The sequence below is a fragment of the Podarcis vaucheri genome, assembly GCF_965113315.1.
Source record: "Podarcis vaucheri genome assembly, chromosome: 4".
Classification (NCBI taxonomy): Eukaryota; Metazoa; Chordata; class Lepidosauria; order Squamata; family Lacertidae; genus Podarcis; species Podarcis vaucheri.
In genome coordinates this window covers 86135017-86156901 of record NC_138762.1, presented here as the reverse complement: position 1 = coordinate 86156901, position 21885 = coordinate 86135017, and the positions used below count along the sequence as shown (strand labels likewise).

The following is a 21885-nucleotide window of genomic DNA, read 5'->3' as shown; positions in this document are numbered from 1 at the left end:
AACCACAGCTTCTCATATCTGAATGTGGGAAACTGTGGTTTGTTTGCAGCTGGTTCACAAAACAAGATCCGAAATAGCAGTTTGAGCGTAGTTTGATTAAAGTATGGTTTGTACAAACCACAGTTTCCAGTGTCTGGACATGAAAAAGGAAGGGGAGGGGAGCAGAGTTGCACCTGCTCATTTGTGTAATGCTGCTAATGTTTTAGCATTATTCTGAGCTAAGCCAATATCAGGGTCACTTTTTGCTGCATAGAATGGGCACAATCTAGCGCAAACTACTCACTTTTCAGCCCCATTGATTTCAGGAGGAAAGTTAAGAAGTATGCTTAGCTCTTTCCCGCTAAATCAATGGTGCTTTAAAGTGTTTAACTTCAGGCTGAATTGTGCTGGAAGCTTCCTCAGCTTTCCCTAATTAATTTCCATTCAGGAAATATGTATTATCTGTGTGCTAAAATGTACATAAGGGAGAACAACATGAAGGAACCGATTACCTCGACTATGCCACCCACACCTGTATAACGTTCTATAGACTTTGAGTATAAAGTACACTGTTTCTTGCAGAGAAAATAAAACAATCTGTTCTTTTTCATCCACCACACTCTCCTCATTTGACTTCTTCCTGGTGTCTTTTCCCACCACCAGCCCTGGAGAAGTAAAAATAAACTTAATTTCAGTTTGTATTGCAATGTAACCTCTGATATTTCAAAAGCATATAATCCATGTGCTGATTGCTCTTTGTTTCACTGCACGCCAATCTGCAAATTCCCTCGGTGTAAGACCTGCCCCTACCTGCTAGCTGCTATTATTATTTATATGGACTGGGGCTCTTTTTTTTCCTCCTTCCTTTGTCTTAAAGCTGGCAGTGTTTATTCTGCGACCACAATATCAGCACCTGCTCTGCCATGGTGACAATTTTCTACCACCCCCACCTTGTCTGTCTTCCTATACAGCTGGTTCTAATTTCATTTGAGGCTTTCTCCCTCCTCTTCTCTCTCCCCCTCAACCCGCAAACGATTCCTTTTCCAGATGAACACTGTGTACAGCCTGACAGCATCAGGTCTGTGAGCGTTGCCAGCAGAGAATTCTTCCCATCACACACACACAACTGCACTTGCCATCATAGGCTCAGTGTGAAAGTATGTAGAATCATGCATTCGCCCAAGTCCAGCCATTAACAGATGGCTGTACTGTTTTTGTAGTTGCAGCCTCGCATTGTGGCAGTTTGCCACAATGAGTGCAGGCCATCCTTTGCACAAACACACTTCCCTGTTTCTTTCCTTCCTCCCGTGCATGCACACAAGCTACACTTCCCATGTCCTCAACCAGCTCTGCTCCACTGCTAAGCTGGTGTAACTTCACCAAGTGATGGCAAAGGGCTGGATGGGGATATGGCACAAGTCTTCTATGTGAGCATCCTGATGAAGGAGAAGAGAAACAAAACTCAGTACATACCTATGAAGCTTTTTCTACACACACACACACACACACACACACACACACACACAAAACCTGTGATGCATCTCATGATGTGAGAGTGCATAATTTTACCTGGAACACAGAGCAAGAATGGGATTCTCTGTCTACTTCAGGCTTTCACTCCCGGTGACCAACCTAGCTGAAGGCATCTCACAAGTCATATATAGAGCTCAAATTCCTGGTTTTCTTGCTTGCCTGGAACTGCAAAAGCAGGGTTTTCTGGCACCTAATGGTTCCGGATAATGGTTGTTGGGACTGCATTTGGTTTGGTGGCAGGACAATTTGAACAGACCTGTGTAACCCTGAAGAAGAGTAACAAGATCCTGTTTGACAAGATCCAGTTGCCCTTTTCCACTTGTGGCTTATTCTTCTCCCCATGCGCTCTCCTGCGTTGCTTCCGCACTTGCTGTTTTTGTCTGGCATTCCCAACCTTGCCAACTTCTTTCATTCCAGATTCCTCCCCCATCCATGTTTTGATAATTTCTTTGCCCCCGGGCCTGATTTCTGACACCCCCACCCCTGCTTTAAACTGCACTGCAAACTCATCCACTGGGAACTGGCAAAGAAATACCAGATATTTTTGGGTCTGCTATGACTTATTAGAAGCTTCCTTCTTTCAGCTCCTGTCTCTAATTACTTTCTGATTGCCTGGCCCTGGCGTTACTGATCAGTTGCCACTTAATTAGTCAATTCCTGTTCCTTACAGGGACTTGACTATTAATTTCCTTGTTTCCTGTTGTTGTTGTTGTTATTGTTGTTGTTTTGTTTATTTGAAAAAAGTTCCATTTTGCCCACACCCACATAAATTAATGAAAGAAACTCAGTAAGTAAGCACGCACTCTGTGGAAATAAGGAATTTACTCCTGAAGATGTCATACTGAATATTGATAGCATTTGCCGGTAATGTTGTGACTATGTTGAACAGGAAGCAATTAAAGGCAGAAGCCACAAGATGAGATCTTCCCATTAAAGTTGTAGGAAAGCAATGCCTTAGGAGAGCTAACAAGTTGTATTGTGGAAATCATCTTCCTCTCAAGCCCTGCACTCCCTGCTTTTATGTATTGTGGAAATCATCTTCCTCTCAAGCCCTGCACTCCCTGCTTTTATTAAACTTGTGCCCTTGGGATGGGGAAAACCTTCTCAGATGCTCAGAGTCTACAGCTTCCACCATCTCTGATCATTGATCATGCTGGCTCAGGCTGATGGGAGCTGGAGTCCAGCAAACATCTGGAGGGTCATAGGTAATACTTCATCCCTGTTGTACACCATGATAAGAAGCAAAGGAGGATAGGGCCCATCTGCCTTTAATACGTGTGCAAAGCAGAGTTTCATCAGGGTCCAGTTTTCTCACTTCAGCTTCGCATGCTGCACTGCCAGCGTCCAGATATATTTCCTCTATGCAATTATGAAAGGTGTCAGAGCCCTGCCCTCCATTGTGTACGTGATCGCCCTTCATGAGGAAAATGTGAGGACGTGAGAAGTGTGTGTGTTTTCTCACTGAGCAATGGCAATGGAACATCTCTTTTTCCTACGTTCTATTCAAGTATTCAGAAACGTGTACTGTTTCTCATAGATGGAATTATTCAGCTAAGAAGCGAGCAGAATGAGGTCTGCTTGTGCAATGGCACTTCCCACCTGCTTTGCTTCCCCTTAGTCTCCCCAAATCTGCTCTGGAGGTTTGAGAGAACCCAGAATGGGGTGAGAGGAAGGAGGAGGGGAGAGATCGTTCCATTGGGCAAGCATAAATGCTTCGCTGACAGAACAGCCTCCTTAGCTTTACTTTGAATAGATACGTTTTCAGGCTCTTGTCCTTGACTTGGTTTTTTATACTCTCTTTTTAATGCTTGCATTATCTATTAAGTCATGTTGGGTCTGTTATAGGAAAATCCTTGGGCTCACTTGGATTAGCAAACAATGACACCAGCCAGGAATAGACGGCCCAAACAGCAGCCAGTAGGTCTGGTCTTTATTTTAAAAAACTGTTGCAACAGGACTGCCACCCACCGCATGGGAGAAGCAGGAAGAAGCCCAGAACACAGGATGGCTCCCACTTTTATCAGTTTTACAAAGATACCCACAGCACCCCTAAAATTACATCATGGATACATCACACACAGATCACAAATTGGGAGGGTCTGGTGAAAGAAACCTGAGCATCAGGTTTGTCCCCATCCTTCCCTTGAGCTCCACCTCACACCCATCAAGGGAGACAAAAGAAATATTTACAAGTTCCTGGTTTCCCAGGCCAAGTTAATCACACCTCTTCGCCCCAACCCAGTTCCTAATCCATTCCGGGATGGTTTGCCATTGTCCATGGGGTGACTGCTTGTCTGGCACCCATTTGCCAGGATGCCAGTGATTATCTCTTGTGCAGGAGGCTGCTGTGTACATGAGCCCAGTTTCAGGGATTATGGCTGTCCACATCCCAGACTCCCCCATTGATAGCCATTCCTTTCCTGAACAGAACAAAGTTGGAACGGAAAGAGTCTCCTCCAGCACCATAATTCAAAAGCATCAATTCCTTGGCGATCAGCCTTCTTTATGGCCCAGCTCTCACTTCCATACATCACTACTGGGAAAACCATAGTGAAGAAATAAGAGAGACGACATGGGAGTTGAATACAAGTGAGCTGTGCTTGAGCAAGCTAACTTTGAGCTACGCAGAGCCTCTTTTTATTAGCAAGATATGCAAAACCAGAAAGATACATTCAGGGCTTTGCCCTTTACACTTATCCAATCCTGAGCCCCCTGGATGTTGCCTAGTTATCTACACAACATGCTCTACCACATCATGTTTCCATTGCAGGGGGAAATACCTTTGCAAAGGAGGTAAAGGTCTGGGCACGAAACACCGCTGAGGAGACAAAAGGTCAAAGAGTGGACATGGCGGCTAGACAAGCTGTGGCTTGTCTTATGCTGTGGGGGAGGGTGTGTCCCTACACATAGCTTTAACTATTCGGACCTTTGTCGGCAAGGTGATGTCTCTGCTTTTCAAGATCTGTCTGGGTTTGTCATCGCTTTTCTCCCAAGAAGCAGGCGTCTTTTAATCAGCGAATTGTTACATTTTGTAATGTGCAGCAGAGGCCCTTCGAATAGGGATAGGGAAAACTGTGATGAAGTGTTTTGTGGGGACATTTGCCGAAGTGATTGTGTTGATTTTGGTAGTCGGGGTGCGTGTGTGTATGATATCTGCTGGAGGAGCAACCCCCCAATCGTTACATAAATTCCTGCAACAGGTCACTTTGTGTGAGAAACACAACTAAAGGCTTATGCTAATAAAGATGGGGATGGGCGAGAGGGGAGAGGAGCCATGTACTTGCACATCCATCCCTGCACATGGTGTGTTTTCCCAATGCAGTCCATAAATGGAGGTCATCTGTCATGGTTCAGCCTGCTGAAGGCACGTAGGCTATCCCTCCTGGTGTCTGCTCACAGTTACAGCCTGCAAATGTTCAACAGGCTGCCCAATGAAGACTTACCCTCATTGTGTGGACAGGCTTAGGGAGGGACTAGTGGACAATGCAGAGGTGGGCAAATGTCTAACCCCAACCTTCACCCCCACATGGATCTGAACTCCTGAATAAGACTGGTGATTGTTCCCAAACATGGATCCTGCCAATGTTTATGTTTAATAAGGGTGAGCGAAGAGAATTTTTATCCTCTTTATATCAATCACCCCTTATTTCTTTACTGCTTAAATTTTGTTTTTGTTGTTTGTTTTTGTTATGAGAAGTGTTATGATCTGTCTGGAAAGCAATGAAATCTAGAATCATTCTCATATTGTCTGGAAGAGAGTAAATTGCCAATAAAGACAACTCTCTTGTTCTTCCTCTTATTAATTTGGCTCCAGGGAGCTGACTGACATTTTCTAGTTTCTGGCAAACAGTCCTGAGAAATGGTTGTTTTTGGGAAAATATTTTACAGTGGTACCTCGGGTTAAGTGCTTAATTCATTCCGAAGGTCCGCTCTTAACCTGAAACTGTTCTTAACCTGAAGCACCACTTTAGCTAATGGGGCCTCCCGCTGTCGCCGCGCCGCCAGAGCACGATTTCTGTTCTCATCTTGAAGCAAAGTTCTTAACCAGAGGTAGTATTTCTGGGTTAGCGGAGTCTGTAACCTGAAGCATATGTAACCCGAGGTACCACTGTATTGTGAAAGAATGTGGATAATAATTTTACCACACATCTGGCTCCAATGTATGGTTAATGTCTTCTTAACCCTTGATCAGGGGTATGGAACCACAGCCCCTCCAGATATTGTTGACCTGCAACACCCATAAAAGGAAAAAACCATGGCTGGTAAAATTAGGTGGTTAAAAAACAAACAAACCCAGTAAAGAGTAGCATGCCTACCTCTAAAGAGGGGCTAGTGGTGATTCACTAGTTGCTGTTTAATCGTTTAGTCGTGTCCGACTCTTCATGACCCCATAGACCAGAGCGTGTCAGGCACTCCTGTACTCTACTGCCTCCTGGAGTTTCCTCCTATTCATGTTGGTAGCTACTAGAACACTGTCCAGCCATCTCATCCTCTGTCGTCCCCGTCTCCTTGTGCCCTCAATCTTTCCCAACTTCAGGGTCTTTTCCAAGGAGTCTTCTCTTCTCATGAGGTGGCCAAAGTATTGGAGCCTCAGCTTCAGCTTCACTAGTAGCAAACATCTATTAAGGAAAGATTAACTTATCCTGATGACACACTCCTGTGGATGTAGTTTTAAGAAAGACAGAAGCAATCACCTCATATTTCAGACTCCACTTTCTGCAGGAATTAAATTACACAGATCTACGTCACAAATGACCCTAGGATGTGAATGATAATATTTGTCATTAATCATTCCTTCCTCAAAGTGACAAAAAACGTATCTTACTTGTAATCTTCTTTGTTTAAAAATACATTTTCTGGTAGAAGGGTAAATAGCTAATTCGTTTTGCATTTATGCTCCTTTCGTATGCAGGCAAATCCAGAATGGCTTTAATATTAATTCAAGGACCCTTGGTGTGAGGAGCACTAGATTTTGTCAAGACATACTTTTCTTTCTAGATTATATGACAAAAGTCTTAAAGAGTGCTGCCTGTCATCAGAATGCTGTCGTTCCCAGAGTTTTCAGTTTTGACTCTGACTATTATTATAATTATTTGAGGCAATGGTGGGGAAACTGAGGCCTGTGGACTTCATGCAGTCCTCTAGGCCTGGTCCTCAGAACAAGCCCCATAACCTCTCCCCAGAACACTCAACTCACTGACTCTCCAAGTGGTCTTGCCTGGGTGGAATGCAAGAAGATCTTGTATCACGTTTCATAAACTGAATTTCAAGCAACACAGCTTTAAACTCCATATAGACAAGACCCACTTGTGTTTAATTGAAAGGGAGATGGTCAGAAACATAGGTCTGAGCTCCAAATAAAAACCAGATGTTGCAGGAGGGTGTGTCTTCATAGGTAATTGTCGGAGAAATTGTTTAGTTAGTTTCTCTTTCATTGTGCTCATTTAAGCCTTTACAGCTTGTAATCCACTTTCATGAGACTTTGAACAGATTGTTCAGCCAAGAAATAGGTGGATGAGTGGAGAGGGCAGTGTTGTTTTAAGTGTGATTCCATTACCCTTCAGGAATTCCTGGAAAACTGGCAGCATATCTTTTCTGGACAGCTACCGCATTGGTGGACTGCCAGTTCCTGCAAATGAACTTCATCGTACTCCTCATATTGTGCACCCGTGCTTTCAAATGTACTTAAAAAGCCATATAGTACCGTTGTGCACTCCACTCCATCCACTCCATGAGGATAGCTATTATTTAGTATTGTTGTTTATAAATTATTTGATAGCATTGATATGCATGGCAATTCACAGGGACATGGCAGTGAAACCTCCTAGCATTCTGCAGTCCATCCATATAGTTTGACTATGAATTTCACAACTCCAAGCCAATGATTTGTCGAAGGCACTTGCTTCCATCCTGCCAGCCTCTAAGCTATTTCTTTATACCTTTTTTTTTAGGGGGGGGGATCACCATTTTAGGATCTGCATAACATATATGTTACTCTGCGGCAGACAGCTGAGAACAACACATTAGGAGCTGTTGAGATAAACTGAAATGCTAGCCAGGTGTTGACCCCCGAATGATGAGCCATGATTCATTCCTTGCAGTTTAAGTAACACTGTTTTAATGGCACCTGTTTTGGGTATCTGTTGCAGTGCCCACCCCACCAATAAATGGCACTCTGGCATTCACAATTCCAAGTGCAGCTACATTTTTCTTTTCTTGCTGTGTTGATTCCATGACTAATCAAAAGAGGGTGGAAAGAGATATCAGTTTCAAATGTTTCGTTTCTTTTTGAAGGAAACAAAATGATTTTACTAATACAAAACCCTAGATTTTATATATAGATTTATGCATGAATAGCCCATCTGAAACGATGGTTTCCTTTATTAGTCATAAGCTCTTTCTTAAAGAAAATGTTTTTATTAACGATTTTCTTGGGTTACAAAAGTACATGCATTGCCTCTGCTTTCAGATCATAAATCCCTTTCTACAGCTCGGTTATATTTGATGTGAGACGTTAATGTTGTAGACAGTATAAGGCTGAGGCGGAGAGAGTGGGGTAGTAAACTTTCAGTCTTTTACATAGCACAGGTTTTTGTGTCAGGATCACGTGGGTAGGTTCTCCTTCTATTCATTTATTAGTTTTCATTGGCGGTGAGAGAGATTGGGGGGCCTTCAGCTGACTGCAGTGAGTTTTGTTTGTGTGTGAGAGGGGATGGTGGTGGTTGGGTCAAATTAGCCATATTGATTCAAACGCTATCAGTGGGTTCCTGTTGTCATCTTGTTGGGCTGTGTGTGTAATAAAGGGGAGCCACACTGGGGTGAAGGTGTCCTCTTTTGTTTGACCCTGTCCTAGTTTCAAATTGGAGATTAACTTTTCTAGTACGGCTGTTTCCCATACAGTGTGTGTGTGTGTGTGTGTGTGTGTAATTTGTTAAGTTTACTGAGTAATAACCCCCTAAACCCTGATCTGCCATGTGGGGATGAGGAAGTACCGTATTTTTCACTCTTTAAGACAAACTGTTTCCCCCTTAAAATCTAAGGGGAAATGTCTGTGCATCTTATGGAGCGAATGTGTGGTCCCTGGGGCTGGCGAGGGGGAACCCGGGCTTCCCCCGCCAGCCCCACAAGCTCAGGGAGCAGCAGGAAAGCTGCGCACACCTGCTCTTTGGTGGGGGAAACCCGGGCTCTGTAAGTGGTGGTGGGGAGGTTCACTGCCAAGCAACCCACATACTGAAAGCACAGTACCTCACATGCTAATACCAGTGGTGTTTGAAAACCATCCTGTTTGGGGTGAGAGGTCTGATCCAAGAGCCCCTGCTCTGCTCTGCCAGTCTAGAGCCTGGTGCAGGGAGTGGGGGGAAGGTGAATTATCACTGACACCATCTTCTGCCCTCGCAGTTGCTGATTGCAGAGGTGGATTTAGGGCAGTGCGGGCGGTTCCCTCACAAAGGGCACCGAGTCGAGTGTGTACCTTCCAGACATCTTCCCAGAGCCTAGGTAGTTGGCACTTGCTTTGGGAAGGATGAGGGCAAGCTCTAGGACCCTGCCCGAACCCTCGCGTCTCCTTCCCAAAGCCCATTGCGTTACCTGGCTTTGGGAAGGCAGTGTGAGAGCTGGGCGTGTGCGTGCGTGCCAAATGTTGGCATTGCACAGGGTGCCGAATCACCAAGGTGTTGCTGATACCGTTATGAATCCACTGCTCTGTGCTACTACAGCCTCAGTTTGTGTTGCTCTGCTGGTTATTGTTATTTTTACATTCACAAAAAGCAATCAATAAACTCAAAACAGACAGAAAGAACGAGAGAAGGAGCACATGTTCCAAAGTGCAAACCAGGGAACACATGCACATAGAAATAAAAGAGAGTGGCTTTTGTTCTACAGCAGGGCTGGGGAAGGTGATGTCTTTGTTGTAAAGTGTTAACTCCATCTTTGAACTTTGTGATTTACTGACGGCACACTCCTGTGACAGCCCTCCAGATGCTGTTGAACTACTACTCCCATCAGGCCTAGCAAAGCACAACCAATAGCCAGGGATGATGGGAGTAGTAGTTCAGCAACACTGGGAGACTAAAAGTGTCCCCACAACTATTTTACAGGAAGGAACAGAATATAAAATCTGAGGAATAATAGCCATTCAGGGGGAAAAAGCACACCTGTGCAAGGAATGCTACAAAACCATTTCAGACCTCGGAGTATGAATTTTTCTAATACATATAGAATTTGTCCTTTAGAGTGAATAATATTCAAGATCATCCATGCAAATTCTTTATGACAAGCCTATGATGAGAATTCCTCCCCCTCTGTGTTTCTATGCCAGCATTATCCGCCAGAGGGCAACATTTTAATTTTTTTAAATCCACAGCACCTCTCTTTTCTTTCTTCTGAATAAAGGATTGATAATTTTATTCATTGTATGCAACAAGGTTTGCTAACAACAACAACAACAACCACAACCACCACCTGAAGCTTTCCCTTACATCAGCATTACAAATCAATGTAGTTAGTTTTGTATGTTGTTTTGTGCTCAGAAGTAAGCACCATATAAGAGTATCGGCACCTCGTTTTTAAAAGATTATTTTTTCTACTTGATATAAGCATAAGTAATATGTTGCCAATGTTAATCAGAATATTTTTTATATAAAAGAACCTTCTAATAATATACAAAACCAAAACAAATTGTAGGGTTAACCTTTATCCAGGAAGGTTAATCTGAGCATTCAGAATCTTGTTAGATTTGTCCTCACATTTGCTGGTTTGTTTATTAATTTATTTATTATGCAGCCTTCCTTTCCACCAAATGATGCTCAAGGCAGCTAGCAACAAAAATATAAATAGTATAAAACTGCAATAAAATAAAATAAGGCAGATAAAACGTCAATAAAAGTCAGCTTATGGTTGCAAATTGTCAACACTGGTTCGGAGGAAAGAGAATTTTCCAACAGTGTGGTGGCGATTTGCTAATCCCTGTGTGATGATCCTAATATTAATATCATGTGTGTACCCACCCCCAGAAAGACATTCTTTTTGTGCAGGCAGAGTATGGCTCAGTGGATTATTTTGAAATTCTCTGAGTCAGGTGAAGATGCTTTATTCCCTCTTTCTCAAAGCTGGACAATAATTACAGAACTCTCCCATTTTCTCATTCTCTTTTCTGACTTCTAAATCCTCTGTGATTCAAGAGAGGATCAATCAAAAATGATTTCTTAAGCTATTCCATGAAGCACTTTTCAGATTCTGATAAGCTCTTTTTTGAATCATTCTCTGGTTCATAAAAAAAAAGATACTAATGAGACCAATTTAATTACCATACCAGCTGCTACTCCTTTTTTATTCTTCCTGTATAGTGCAGAAAAGAATTCAATGTTTTAAGTCCTTTCACCTGCATGCTGAAAACGCCACATATTTTAATATGTGTATAAATTATAAAAGGTGACTAGTCCCCCACACGTTTTGTTCTTGTCGTCTGGAGATGTAAAGAGATTAACTGCGTGAGTGAAAAATCATGGTGCTTTATAAACCTATTAGAGCAGCGGTTTGGAACTTCTGCTCCATGGGCCTAAACAGGCCTGCCTAGATTTCCCAATTTTGCCCATGAGGTAATCTTGGCACCAACAATGCTCAGAGTTGGTGGCCAATTTCAAGACCACTGTTGTTCCTTCTGAGGAGCTTTTATTTTTATTTTTTTATAAATTTTTTATTGGTTTTTCACAGTTTTTATAACACAAACAATACAAAATACAAACAAACAAACACACAAACAAACATGTATAATTTCATATCCCTCTTTCTTAAACCTTACTTCGCCGACTTCCCCATACCTCCCCTTTCTACATCCCAATTTCCAAAATTATTTCAGCAAATCCTAACCTTCTGAGAAGCTTTTAATCTTTAAACTAGACTTGGACTGGATAGCCCAAGAGAACAAAGAAAAGGCTGGCCATGCATTGGAAAGTAATGAAAATGGTGATGGAGGAAGGATGGAGCCAATGTGTTCATCCACATTCTCCCCAAATATATTTACAGTCACCTAATTGTGATGCCCACATAGGGCTTCAGTTACTCTTTTGAATAAAATCAATCAACTATTCCAAGTTCACAGCTATGTTTTTATAGGTTCCTTTATTTCAAAACAATCCTTTCTTTCCCCGTTTTTGGCCGTTGTGTAATAATGTTTTTGATTAATGCTTATCTCCATTGACTGTGAGGGATTAAGGCTGCCTGACCAGCAGCTAAAGGAGATTACGAAGGCTAGGCTGCTAAATTGATGTTTAAGGAACAAGGTAGCTGGGAGGGAGAACGTCTTTCACACTTTTGTTTGGCGCTTCTTTTATTCCATGAAGATCAAGGGAGATTGAGCTCTTAATTCACCAGGGGGACTGGAATAGAAGGCAGCTAAATTGTGATATTTTTATTGTATTAAAAAGAGATTGATGGAAGGGTGGTGGTGTTTTTTTTTATAAAAAAAATAAAAACTAATAATAGTGGATACTTATATTTATGGACCAATTCAAGCCACAATTGACCACCAGTGAAAGGATGTGTGTGTGGAGGGGGCGGCGGTAGAGATACCTCTATGATTTTTTTAGAAAAAATGTCACTCTTTTTCTGCAATCTTTTCACTTTGCTAGGTGGAAGGGAGGGCATAAAACTGTCAAAGGCTTTGAGGCGAGTATGGTACTTGAGAATTACGGTAAACATTTCTTTTTTTTTAATTATTTTTTTTATTGGTTTTTCACAATTTATATAAACACAAACAATACACAATACAAACAAACAAAAACATAAACAAACATGTATAATTTCAAATCCTTTTTTCTTAAACCTTACTTCACCGACTTCCCCGTACCTCCCCTTTCTGCATCCCAATTTCCAAATTTATTTCAGCAAATCCTCCCCCTTGAATTTATCTAATTTTCCCTTGTTCTTTTCTTTTACTTAATCTTTTACAGCTGTAGTCCCCTTTTTTCTATAACCTCAACATTTTAGCGCTCATTAATTTTACAATATTTCTTAAGATAAATTTTGAATTTCTTCCAGTCTTCTTCCGCCGTCTCTATCCCCTGGTCTCGGATTCTGCCAGTCATTTCAGCCAGTCCCATATAGTCTATCACCTTCATCTGCCATTCTTCCAGAGTGGGTAGATCCTGTGTCTTCCAATACTTTGCAATGAGAATCCTTGCTGCTGTAGTAGCATACATAAAAAAGTCCCGTCTTTCTTTGGCACCAAATGGCCGACAATGCCCAAGAGAAAGGCTTCTGGTTTCTTGGGAAAAGTACATTTAAGTACCTTTTTCATTTCATTATATATCATTTCCCAGAAAGCCTTAATCTTCGGGCACGTCCACCAAAGGTGATAAAAAGTACCTTCAGTTTCTTTACATTTCCAACACTTATTATCAGGCAAATGGTAGATTTTTGCTAGCTTGACTGGGGTCATGTACCACCTGTAAATCATTTTCATAATATTCTCTCTTAAGGCATTACATGCCGTAAATTTTATACCGGTGGTCCACAACTGTTCCCAGTCAGCAAACATAATATTATGACCAATGTCTTGTGCCCACTTAATCATGGCTGATTTAACTATTTCATCTTGTGTATTCCATTCCAGCACTAAGTTATACATTCTTGACAAATTCTTAGTATTGGGTTCTAACAGTTCTGTTTCTAGTTTTGATTTCTCCACCTGGAAGCCAATTTTCCTGTCCTGTTTACACACCTCCATTATTTGATAATAATGGAGCCAATCTCGTACTTTAGGCTTCAATTTCTCATAACTCTGTAATTTCAGTTTATCACCCTCTTGTTCCAAAATTTCCCAATATTTTGGCCATTTGGCCTCCATGTTAAGCTTTTTCATGGCTTTAGCCTCCATTGGCGACAACCACCTTGGGGTTTTATTTTCCAACAAATCTTTATATCTAATCCAAACATTATATAATGCTTTCCTAACAATGTGATTTTTAAAAGCTTTATGAGCTTTCACCTTGTCATACCATATATATGCATGCCATCCGAAAACATTGTTAAACCCTTCCAAATCTAAGATATCTGTGTTCTCAAGAAGTAGCCAGTCTTTCAACCAGAAGAAAGCTGCTGACTCATAGTACAGTTTTAAGTCCGGCAGGGCAAATCCCCCTCTTTCCTTTACATCAGTTAAAATCTTAAATTTTATTCTGGGTTTTTTGCCCTGCCAAACAAACTTTGAAATATCTTTCTGCCACCTCTTGAAACAATCCATCTTGTCCACAATTTGCAATGTTTGGAATAAAAACAACATTCTAGGCAAAACATTCATCTTAATAACAGCAATTCGGCCTAACAAGGAAAGCTTCAAATTTGACCATATTTCTAGATCTTTTTTTACTTCTGTCCAGCATTTCTCATAATTATCTTTAAATAGATTCACATTCTTAGATGTCATATTAATCCCCAAGTATTTCACCTTCTTTGCCACAGTTAATCCTGTTTCATTCTGGAACCGCTCCCTTTCAGTAACTGTTAAGTTTTTCTCCAATACCTTAGTTTTTTGTTTGTTCAACTTAAATCCTGCAACTTGACCAAATGCTTGAATTAGTTCTAAAACCCTTTTCGTACTAGTGTCTGGCTCTTGTAAAGTAAGTACCAAGTCATCTGCAAAGGCCCTCAATTTGTACTGTTTAGCTCCGACCTGTACCCCTTTAACCAGCTGGTCCCTTCTAATCATATTTAGCAAAACCTCCAGGACTGATTTAAAAAGTAATGGGGAAATTGGGCACCCCTGTAGTGTCCCTTTTTCTACCTTAAATTCTTCCGTAACCACATTATTTACAATTAACTTAGCCTTTTGTTCAGAATATATTGCACCCATACCATTCTCAAATCCTTGGCCTACCCCCATCCCATGTAGATTCTTCTTCATAAAACTCCAATAAATGTTGTCAGAAGCTTTCTCTGCATCCACAAATATCAATACTGCTTTAGTGTTTATGTTCACTTCTAATAATTCCATAATGTCTATTATATTCCTCACATTGTCTGACAAATGTCTTCCTGGGAGAAAGCCTGCTTGGTCCTTATGAATCTCTTCCACCAATACTTTTTTCAGTCTTTTTGCCAAAATGTCTGCAAAAATTTTATAATCCACATTGAGTAATGATATAGGGCGGTAGTTCTTGAGCTGAGTCTTTTCAGTCTCTGTTTTCAGTATGAGTGTAATATAAGCTTCTTTCCACGATTCTGGCACCTTTCCCCCCCTCTAAAATTTCATTACAGACTTCCTTCAAAGGTTGTAACAACCACTCCTTCAAAGCTTTATAGTATCTGGAAGTCAACCCATCTGGTCCTGGAGATTTGCCCAGTTGCATGTTTTGAATGGCACCTTCTATCTCTTGTTCAGTTATTTTCTGATTCAGATCTATTTTACTTTGCTGAGAGATTTTTTGTAATCCATATTTCTTAAGAAACTCATCTATGTCCCCTTCATTCTCCGGCCCTTGTGAGTATAGTTTTTTGAAATAACTCTGGAAGCAGTTTCTAATCTCATTTGGCTTATAAATGTTCTTTCCTTCAACCTCTAGGCTTGTGACCGTATTTAATTTTTGTCTTTTCTTCAATTGCCAACCCAGAAGTTTACCACATTTATCTGCAGATTCAAATGTCCTTTGTCTCATTTGTTTAATCTTCCATTCTATTTCTTGATTCATCAATTCCATAGATTGCGTCTGATATAACTTAATTTCTCTCAAAATCTCCTGGGACTTTGGTTTGGATCTCAATTTCTTTTCTCCTTCTTTTATCTTTTCCAAAATCTTATCCTTCTTCTCATTTTGGTTTCTCTTCTTTATTGAGTTTTGTTGTATTAAAAATCTTCGCATCACAGCTTTACTTGCGTCCCAGATTACTCTTTTTTCCACATCCGTTTTTAAATTTATTTCGAAATAGTCTCTCAAAGTTTTTTGGGCCTTTTTGTAGACCTCTTCATCTCTAAATAAGGTGTCATTCATCCTCCATCTGAAGGAGCCAGCTGTTGTTAACTTCATCTCCATCTTTACGGCATTGTTGTCGGAGCAAGTCTTTGGGCAGATTTCCACTTTCTTTATCTTTGGAGCCATCCCACTAGTAACCCATATTTGGTCAATTCTCGTCCAATTGTAACTTTCCCAAAGTCAAATTAAGTATCCAACCAAAGGAGTTTCTTTTAACAAAGTGACAGCTCTGTTTCCACTATCCAGGCAGTCCGTTCCCAGGGTTTTAAGACAGCTGACAAAATTTCTCAATAGTTCCTTTCATACAGGTACTCAAAAGTCCACCTTCTTCCCCCTCTGCTCCTACCTGCAAGAGAGAGATTTCAACTTCAATGTCAAGTTTGCTCGTTCCCAAATAATCTTCTCAAATTACAGCTTTACACTTCCTTTGCTTTAAACTTTCTGCAGTCCGGAAAGGCAGACTTCCTTATTTTATGCCTTTCCCGTTTCCGGCCAAATTGTCTTTAAATAATTTGTAAATCCCAATAGATGTTTAGGTCCTACTCACGGGTAGTTATTTTCAATCCGAATTTCAGGAAGGAATCAGCGCTCTCCGACAATGGCGACGTGGCTTCGCTCCACGGGCTTGAATGACGACTCTCAGCACCGCGCCACACACCCGCTACCGTTTCAGAGCCTTTAAAAAGGCTCCTTCGTGGTTTTTTGGGGGGGCGCAAAGGTGCCCGCCAAGTCTTCTTGTTCACAGGCTTCCGCGCCTGTGATTTTTAGGGGTCCCCGCTTCGCCGTAGCGGCAGGACCCGAACTCGTGAAGCAGACTCCCTCCGGAGCTCGGAGGGAATCCGCCATTAATCGCTGGCACTTACCGGAAGTCTGGTAAACATTTCTTAAATGTGAAGTTAACATGGAATCTTTGGACAATCTGGAGAAATAAAAAATAGTACATTTTTTTTAATGTTACTCATTATTGACATAAGCATTACTCAGGAAGAGGGGCTATACTCCCCCAGTACCCAATTGTCATGGATATGCCTAACTTGGTACATGTGAGTATGCTTATGTTTAGGGAAGATGATATTAGTTTTATAGCCATAATGATATACTCATGTTAAAAGTTACACCCTTAAAAAAAAAATACCTTGACATCTTTTCCCTTGGAATATGAATGGTGAACTCCTAGATCTCTGTAAGTCAAGCAACACATAGACCTTTCAAGCACCATGGAGCACCATGTGATCTGGGGATCATGTGATTTTTCTGTTGGTGCATAAGCATTCTTCCATCTCCTGATCCATGGATGCATGGAGAATTAGAACTTAAGAGAGGCATGAGTACTTCCTCTGAGATACCCATCCCACTCTTACTTGTTAGCCAGGTTGCCTGAAGGTGGTGAGAGAGTCATGCATTTCTGCTTGGGTGACAAATAAATGCATCTGCCAAGTAACTAGCTGTGCTAACTCCCAGGGTGGATGCTTACCCTATTAAAATGGAGCTCAGTAGTGTTAAGTTGTCTGGACCTGACAAATCATTTTTAAACAGAAGCCAGGTTAATCAGAAGATGAAAGAGAGAAATGTGGGGTGTTGGTAGGAGTACAGTGGTACCTCGGGTTACATACGCTTCAGGTTACAGACTCCACTAAGCCAAAAATAGTGCTTCAGGTTAAGAACTTTGCTTCAGGATGAGAACATAAATTGTGCTCCGGCAGCACAGCAGCAGCAAGAGGCCCGATTAGCTAAAGTGGTGCTTCAGGTTAAGAACAGTTTCAGGTTAAGAACGGACCTCCGGAACGAATTAAGTACTTAACCCGAGGTACTACTGTAACTGATTGAGAAGCTCAATAATAGAGTGGCTAGGGAAACCCAGCCAGATGGGCGGGGTATAAATAATAAAATTATTGTTATGATGATTATAAGCAGATGGAGGCACTGACAGTATGGTAGGAAAGCATCCACACATTTATTTATTTATTAGCTTTACCGGTAACTGCACATTTTCTCTCATGGTCCTTCTTAATCAAGAATCTATTTTTGAAAATGAAAGTCCACATTCATTTAAAGAGAAGGTGCCAGACTCTCTGTTCTGTAACTGGATTTTGATTTGTGTTTGATGGTTCACGCTCAAACCATTTGATGGGTTAGGCTTAGGGTTAGAGCAAATTAATGGCATTTCAAAATAAAACATTGAGATTTGCTGCGTGCATATGCTGATCAGCGATTCTTTGACTATTCATCCAGGCCATGGAAAGTGTGACTGTGGAAAGTGCAAATGTGAGGACGGTTGGTATGGTGATGCCTGCCAATACCCAACGACCTGCAACCTTACGCGGAAGAAAAGTAACGAAATGTGCAAGAATTCGCAAGATAACATCTGCTCAAATGCAGGTGAGGTTTAATTTTGCTTTGTTTTGATGGATGGACGCAGGGGTAAACAGGAGACGCTTGGGTGATCTGTTATGTGAGTTTGAATTATGCGGATTAACTCAAAGAGGGGTTTAAAGGAAATGTGCAAGAACTGGAATATTTTGAGAATCCAGCATAAATGAATAGCACGAAGAATTAATTCCCAGTGAACATGCACAGTGGGTTGGATGCAGCTGAAGATTGCACTCATACTTTGCTTTGTTGCAATTAAATTTGGGCTGACTGGAATTTCTGTGTTGCATCAGAGCTATATCCTTTGTAGAGAAAGTGCTGGTCCAGATCTGATTATTAGACTGTAGAAAAAGTGATGTCTGGTGGGGGGTACTAAACCTATTGTGGAGGTTTGGAATGAAATGTCCAGTTCTAGAGCCACAAAGTTCTATAAACAATGACCCAGGCTTACCTTGAGATCACTAGGCCCTTGTCCACCTGTGACAGTGTCATTGGGGGCATGGTGGCCTTCAGTCTTGCAATGCTCCTTTTGACATGTATGTGGCTCTTGATTCCACAACCACCCCTCACATGTCTTAGAGTGGAGCATCCAACTCCATTTAGAGGGCTCTACTCTAGCACATCCCATTGTTATAAATGAAGTAAATAATAATTTAATACCTTACAGACATGGATAAGGCCATGAAATCATGTTGCATTCTAAGGGGTTAGAATAGATTGCCTTTGACATTCCTTCTTGCACTCTGACTTTTCCATGTTGTCTTTGTTTCCGGTTTTAACAGGAACTTGTCATTGTGGCCGATGTAAATGTGACAATTTAGAAGGAAATGGATTGATCCACGGTAAATATTGTGAGTGTGATGACCGAGAATGCATAGATGAAGAAACAGGAGAGATGTGTACAGGTAAGTGTATTTACGGAGATGGAGAATTATTGCAAGTGTTAATCAAATAATATTGATGTGGCATTTGGGGGGGGGGGGAATTTTTGCATGAAAGGGCTGCACTCCAACACTATCTATGATGATTGCATTCTATCAAAGCCACTGTTTTCGATGGGGTTTAATCACAAGTACTTTTAGACAGATTGGAGCCCAGGTAGTGAATCCTGAAGCTAAGCTCTACCATTTCTCTGTTGCCAAAGGAGGCATAAGCTTCAATTTTTATTTTGTTTGCAGAGTTTCTGCCACATGGAGAAACTTTTTGATAGGAGCAGTGGTTGTGAATAATGAGAGGGCTGCATTTTAGGAAGCAGGAGCCTTGTAAGACATCTTGTGTTAGCCAGGTGTAAGGTTAGCAGTTACAGAGAATAGAGGGAGTATGATGTTGCTTTAGGCCAATAGGTAGTAAGAATATTACTCCGCTGAGGCAATTTGAGGGTTACAACAGTGAAAATTAGTATCTTGGTAGGCTCCAGTCCACATAGCATGACAGTATGAACACTTACTCCATTCCCTGTGGTCATTATTTCGAAGAGGTTTATAGCTGCAGAGGACTCAGCAGAAAGCAGCAACAGTCCAGTACATTCCTTCACTAGCAGGAGTAATTCATCTCAATATAATAAATGGGATTTTGCACAGTCTTAAACCATGGGTGTGCATGATCTTGGGCTCCATGATCACTGCAGATGGTGACAGCAGTCACAAAATTAAAAGACGCCTGCTTCTTGGGAGAAAAGCAATGACAAACCTAGACAGCATCTGAAAAAGCAGAGACATCACCTTGCCAACAAAGGTCCATATAGTTAAAGCTATGGTTTTCCCAGTAGTGATGTATGGAAGTGAGAGCTGGACCATAAAGAAGGCTGATCGCCAAAGAATTGATGCTTTTGAATTATGGTGCTGGAGGAGACTCTTGAGAGTCCCATTGACTGCAAGAAGATTAAACCTATCCATTCTTAAGGAAATCAGGCCTGTTCACTGGAAGAACAGATCCCGAAGCTGAGGCTCCAATACTGTGGTCACCTCATGAGAAGAGAAGAGTCCCTGGAAAAGACCCTGATGTTGGGAAAGATTGAGGGCACAAGGAGAAGGGGACAACAGAGGACGAGATGGATGGACAGTGTTCTCAAAGCTACAGACATGAGTTTGACCAAACTGTGGGAGGCAGTGGAAGACAGGAGTGCCTGGCCTGCTCTGGTCCATGGGGTCACGAAGAGTCGGACACGACTAAACAACAATAACAAATGCACGATAGTGTAGGATAGGGCTTTTTTCTGCTGCTACTTTGGTATATTTGTCTCAAGAACAAAATTTGAGGAGATAAATTCATTGCCAATAAATAGATAGTTACCAGAAAAGAGTAAAAAAGGAAAACCAACCAAGTTATTGAGAGAGTAATTCTCTACTTGAATTATGCTGGAGGGAAAGAACTGTGTCCTCTGCACACCCAGTCCAATAGTAAAGGTGGAAACACACAGCTTGAAAACTGTCCAAATAGCAGAAAAATACTCAACATGCTCCCAATATGCCTCTCAAGTTGAGTTGGTGAGACACCCACATGGTGGTGAGCCAGTCTATGCAGACTGAACTGGGTGTGTGTCTATCACTGATTCACCCAGTTGTTGTTTTTTAAAAAATGATTGGCATAAAGTAAAATTTACATAATTTCATCTCTTAATATCTGTTGCATGCTTGGGGAGTCTGAAGATACCCAGTGATAGTAAGGAAGTCCTTAATAGCTTTGCAAAGAAGACAGAACTTCTCCCTTCTTTGCACTCTGCTAGGCTTGGCTGTATCTTAATAACAATAATAAAAATTCTGAACAAATATACTCTTACGCATGCTCAGCCATCTACATTTCATGATTTTCTGTGAAAATGTTCTTAAGTGTCCATGTGGTAAGTCAGACTCTCCCTTTCCCCCAGCATTAGCCAGTGCTTAGATGTAGGCCGGCATTTATTGCAAGTTTCAGAAGAATATTAGGCGATTGTCCTAATGACTTTATTGTATATAGACTCATTCATCAGAAAATAAAGCAGCCCCTCCAGAATGCTAGAAAACAATGAAATGATGCTGAGATTTCTGCAGCGGTTATTACGAGACCAATAATAAAATTGCTCCCGTCCGTGGTGGCTATTAGTTTTAAGAATCCTCATTCAAAATCTTCTTAAAAATGAACTGAACAATATATATATATTTATAAAGACTATCTTTCTTCACTGTCAACATTTTGTCTTGGGTTAAGGCCATGGAAAGTGTTACTGTGGAAACTGTTACTGCGAGGCTGGTTGGCATGGCGATAAATGTGAACTTCAGTGTGACATTACCCCATGGCAGATCAAGAGGAGGTGCACATCTCCAGATGGCAAAATCTGCAGCAACAGAGGTGCGCCATTCATGTACTGTTCAACATATGTAGATCTCTTGGAGCTAGACTTTAGTTTGTTGTTGTTTCAATTAACATTTTGCACTGATCTAAGATTGCATGGTATGGTGAAAGCTCACCTGTTGTTAGAAAAGTGTGGGCTATGTTGAACCCCTGAAGCCAAGTCTGTTTATTTTATATCATACTTCTATACCATCCTTCACCTATTCCAGCAACACAGAGTATTAAAATAAAATATAGGGAATAATGCCAAGAAATATCAATGGCACGAGTGGAGTACAGCACACTGTCTTTACGTGCACATGCAAACAAACAAACAAACAAACAAACAAACAAACTATTGTCCTTTATTGTAATTATTTATTTTAACCTATAATCTAGGGAACATGTGGCTCCCAAGATGTGGTTAAACTACAAATTCCATCATCCCTGACCATTGAGCATGCTGACTGGGCCTGAATCTACACTCACCTGTTTAATGTTATTTCCCCCTATTAGAATATTAGATGTGTCATTCTAAAATGTCACAGGGCACATTTGTAAATTAAAACTTTTTTCACCTTGCCCCCCTCCATTTTTGAAAGCGCTGTTTCTCTCCTTGCTGCTGGTTCCTTTGTTTCTCTGCTTCGCCCATTTTAAATCTTTCTCCCTCACTCTGGGTCCTTTGTTATCTACCCCTCGAATGCCATTGGAGGGGGTTTAGAGTTCG

The 21885-nt window shown here is 41.3% G+C and overlaps 1 protein-coding gene across 1 annotated transcript in view; it reads left to right on the top strand.

Annotated features, from left to right (window-relative positions):
- ITGBL1 (integrin subunit beta like 1) overlaps positions 1-21885 on the top strand; it is a 127602-nt gene that overhangs the window by 42674 nt on the left and 63043 nt on the right. The window contains exons 3-5 of the mRNA XM_082218741.1: positions 17712-17858; positions 18632-18754; positions 21036-21176. Of these exons, the coding sequence (XP_082074867.1) occupies positions 17712-17858; positions 18632-18754; positions 21036-21176 (411 nt within the window). The remainder of the gene's footprint in view (positions 1-17711; positions 17859-18631; positions 18755-21035; positions 21177-21885) is intronic.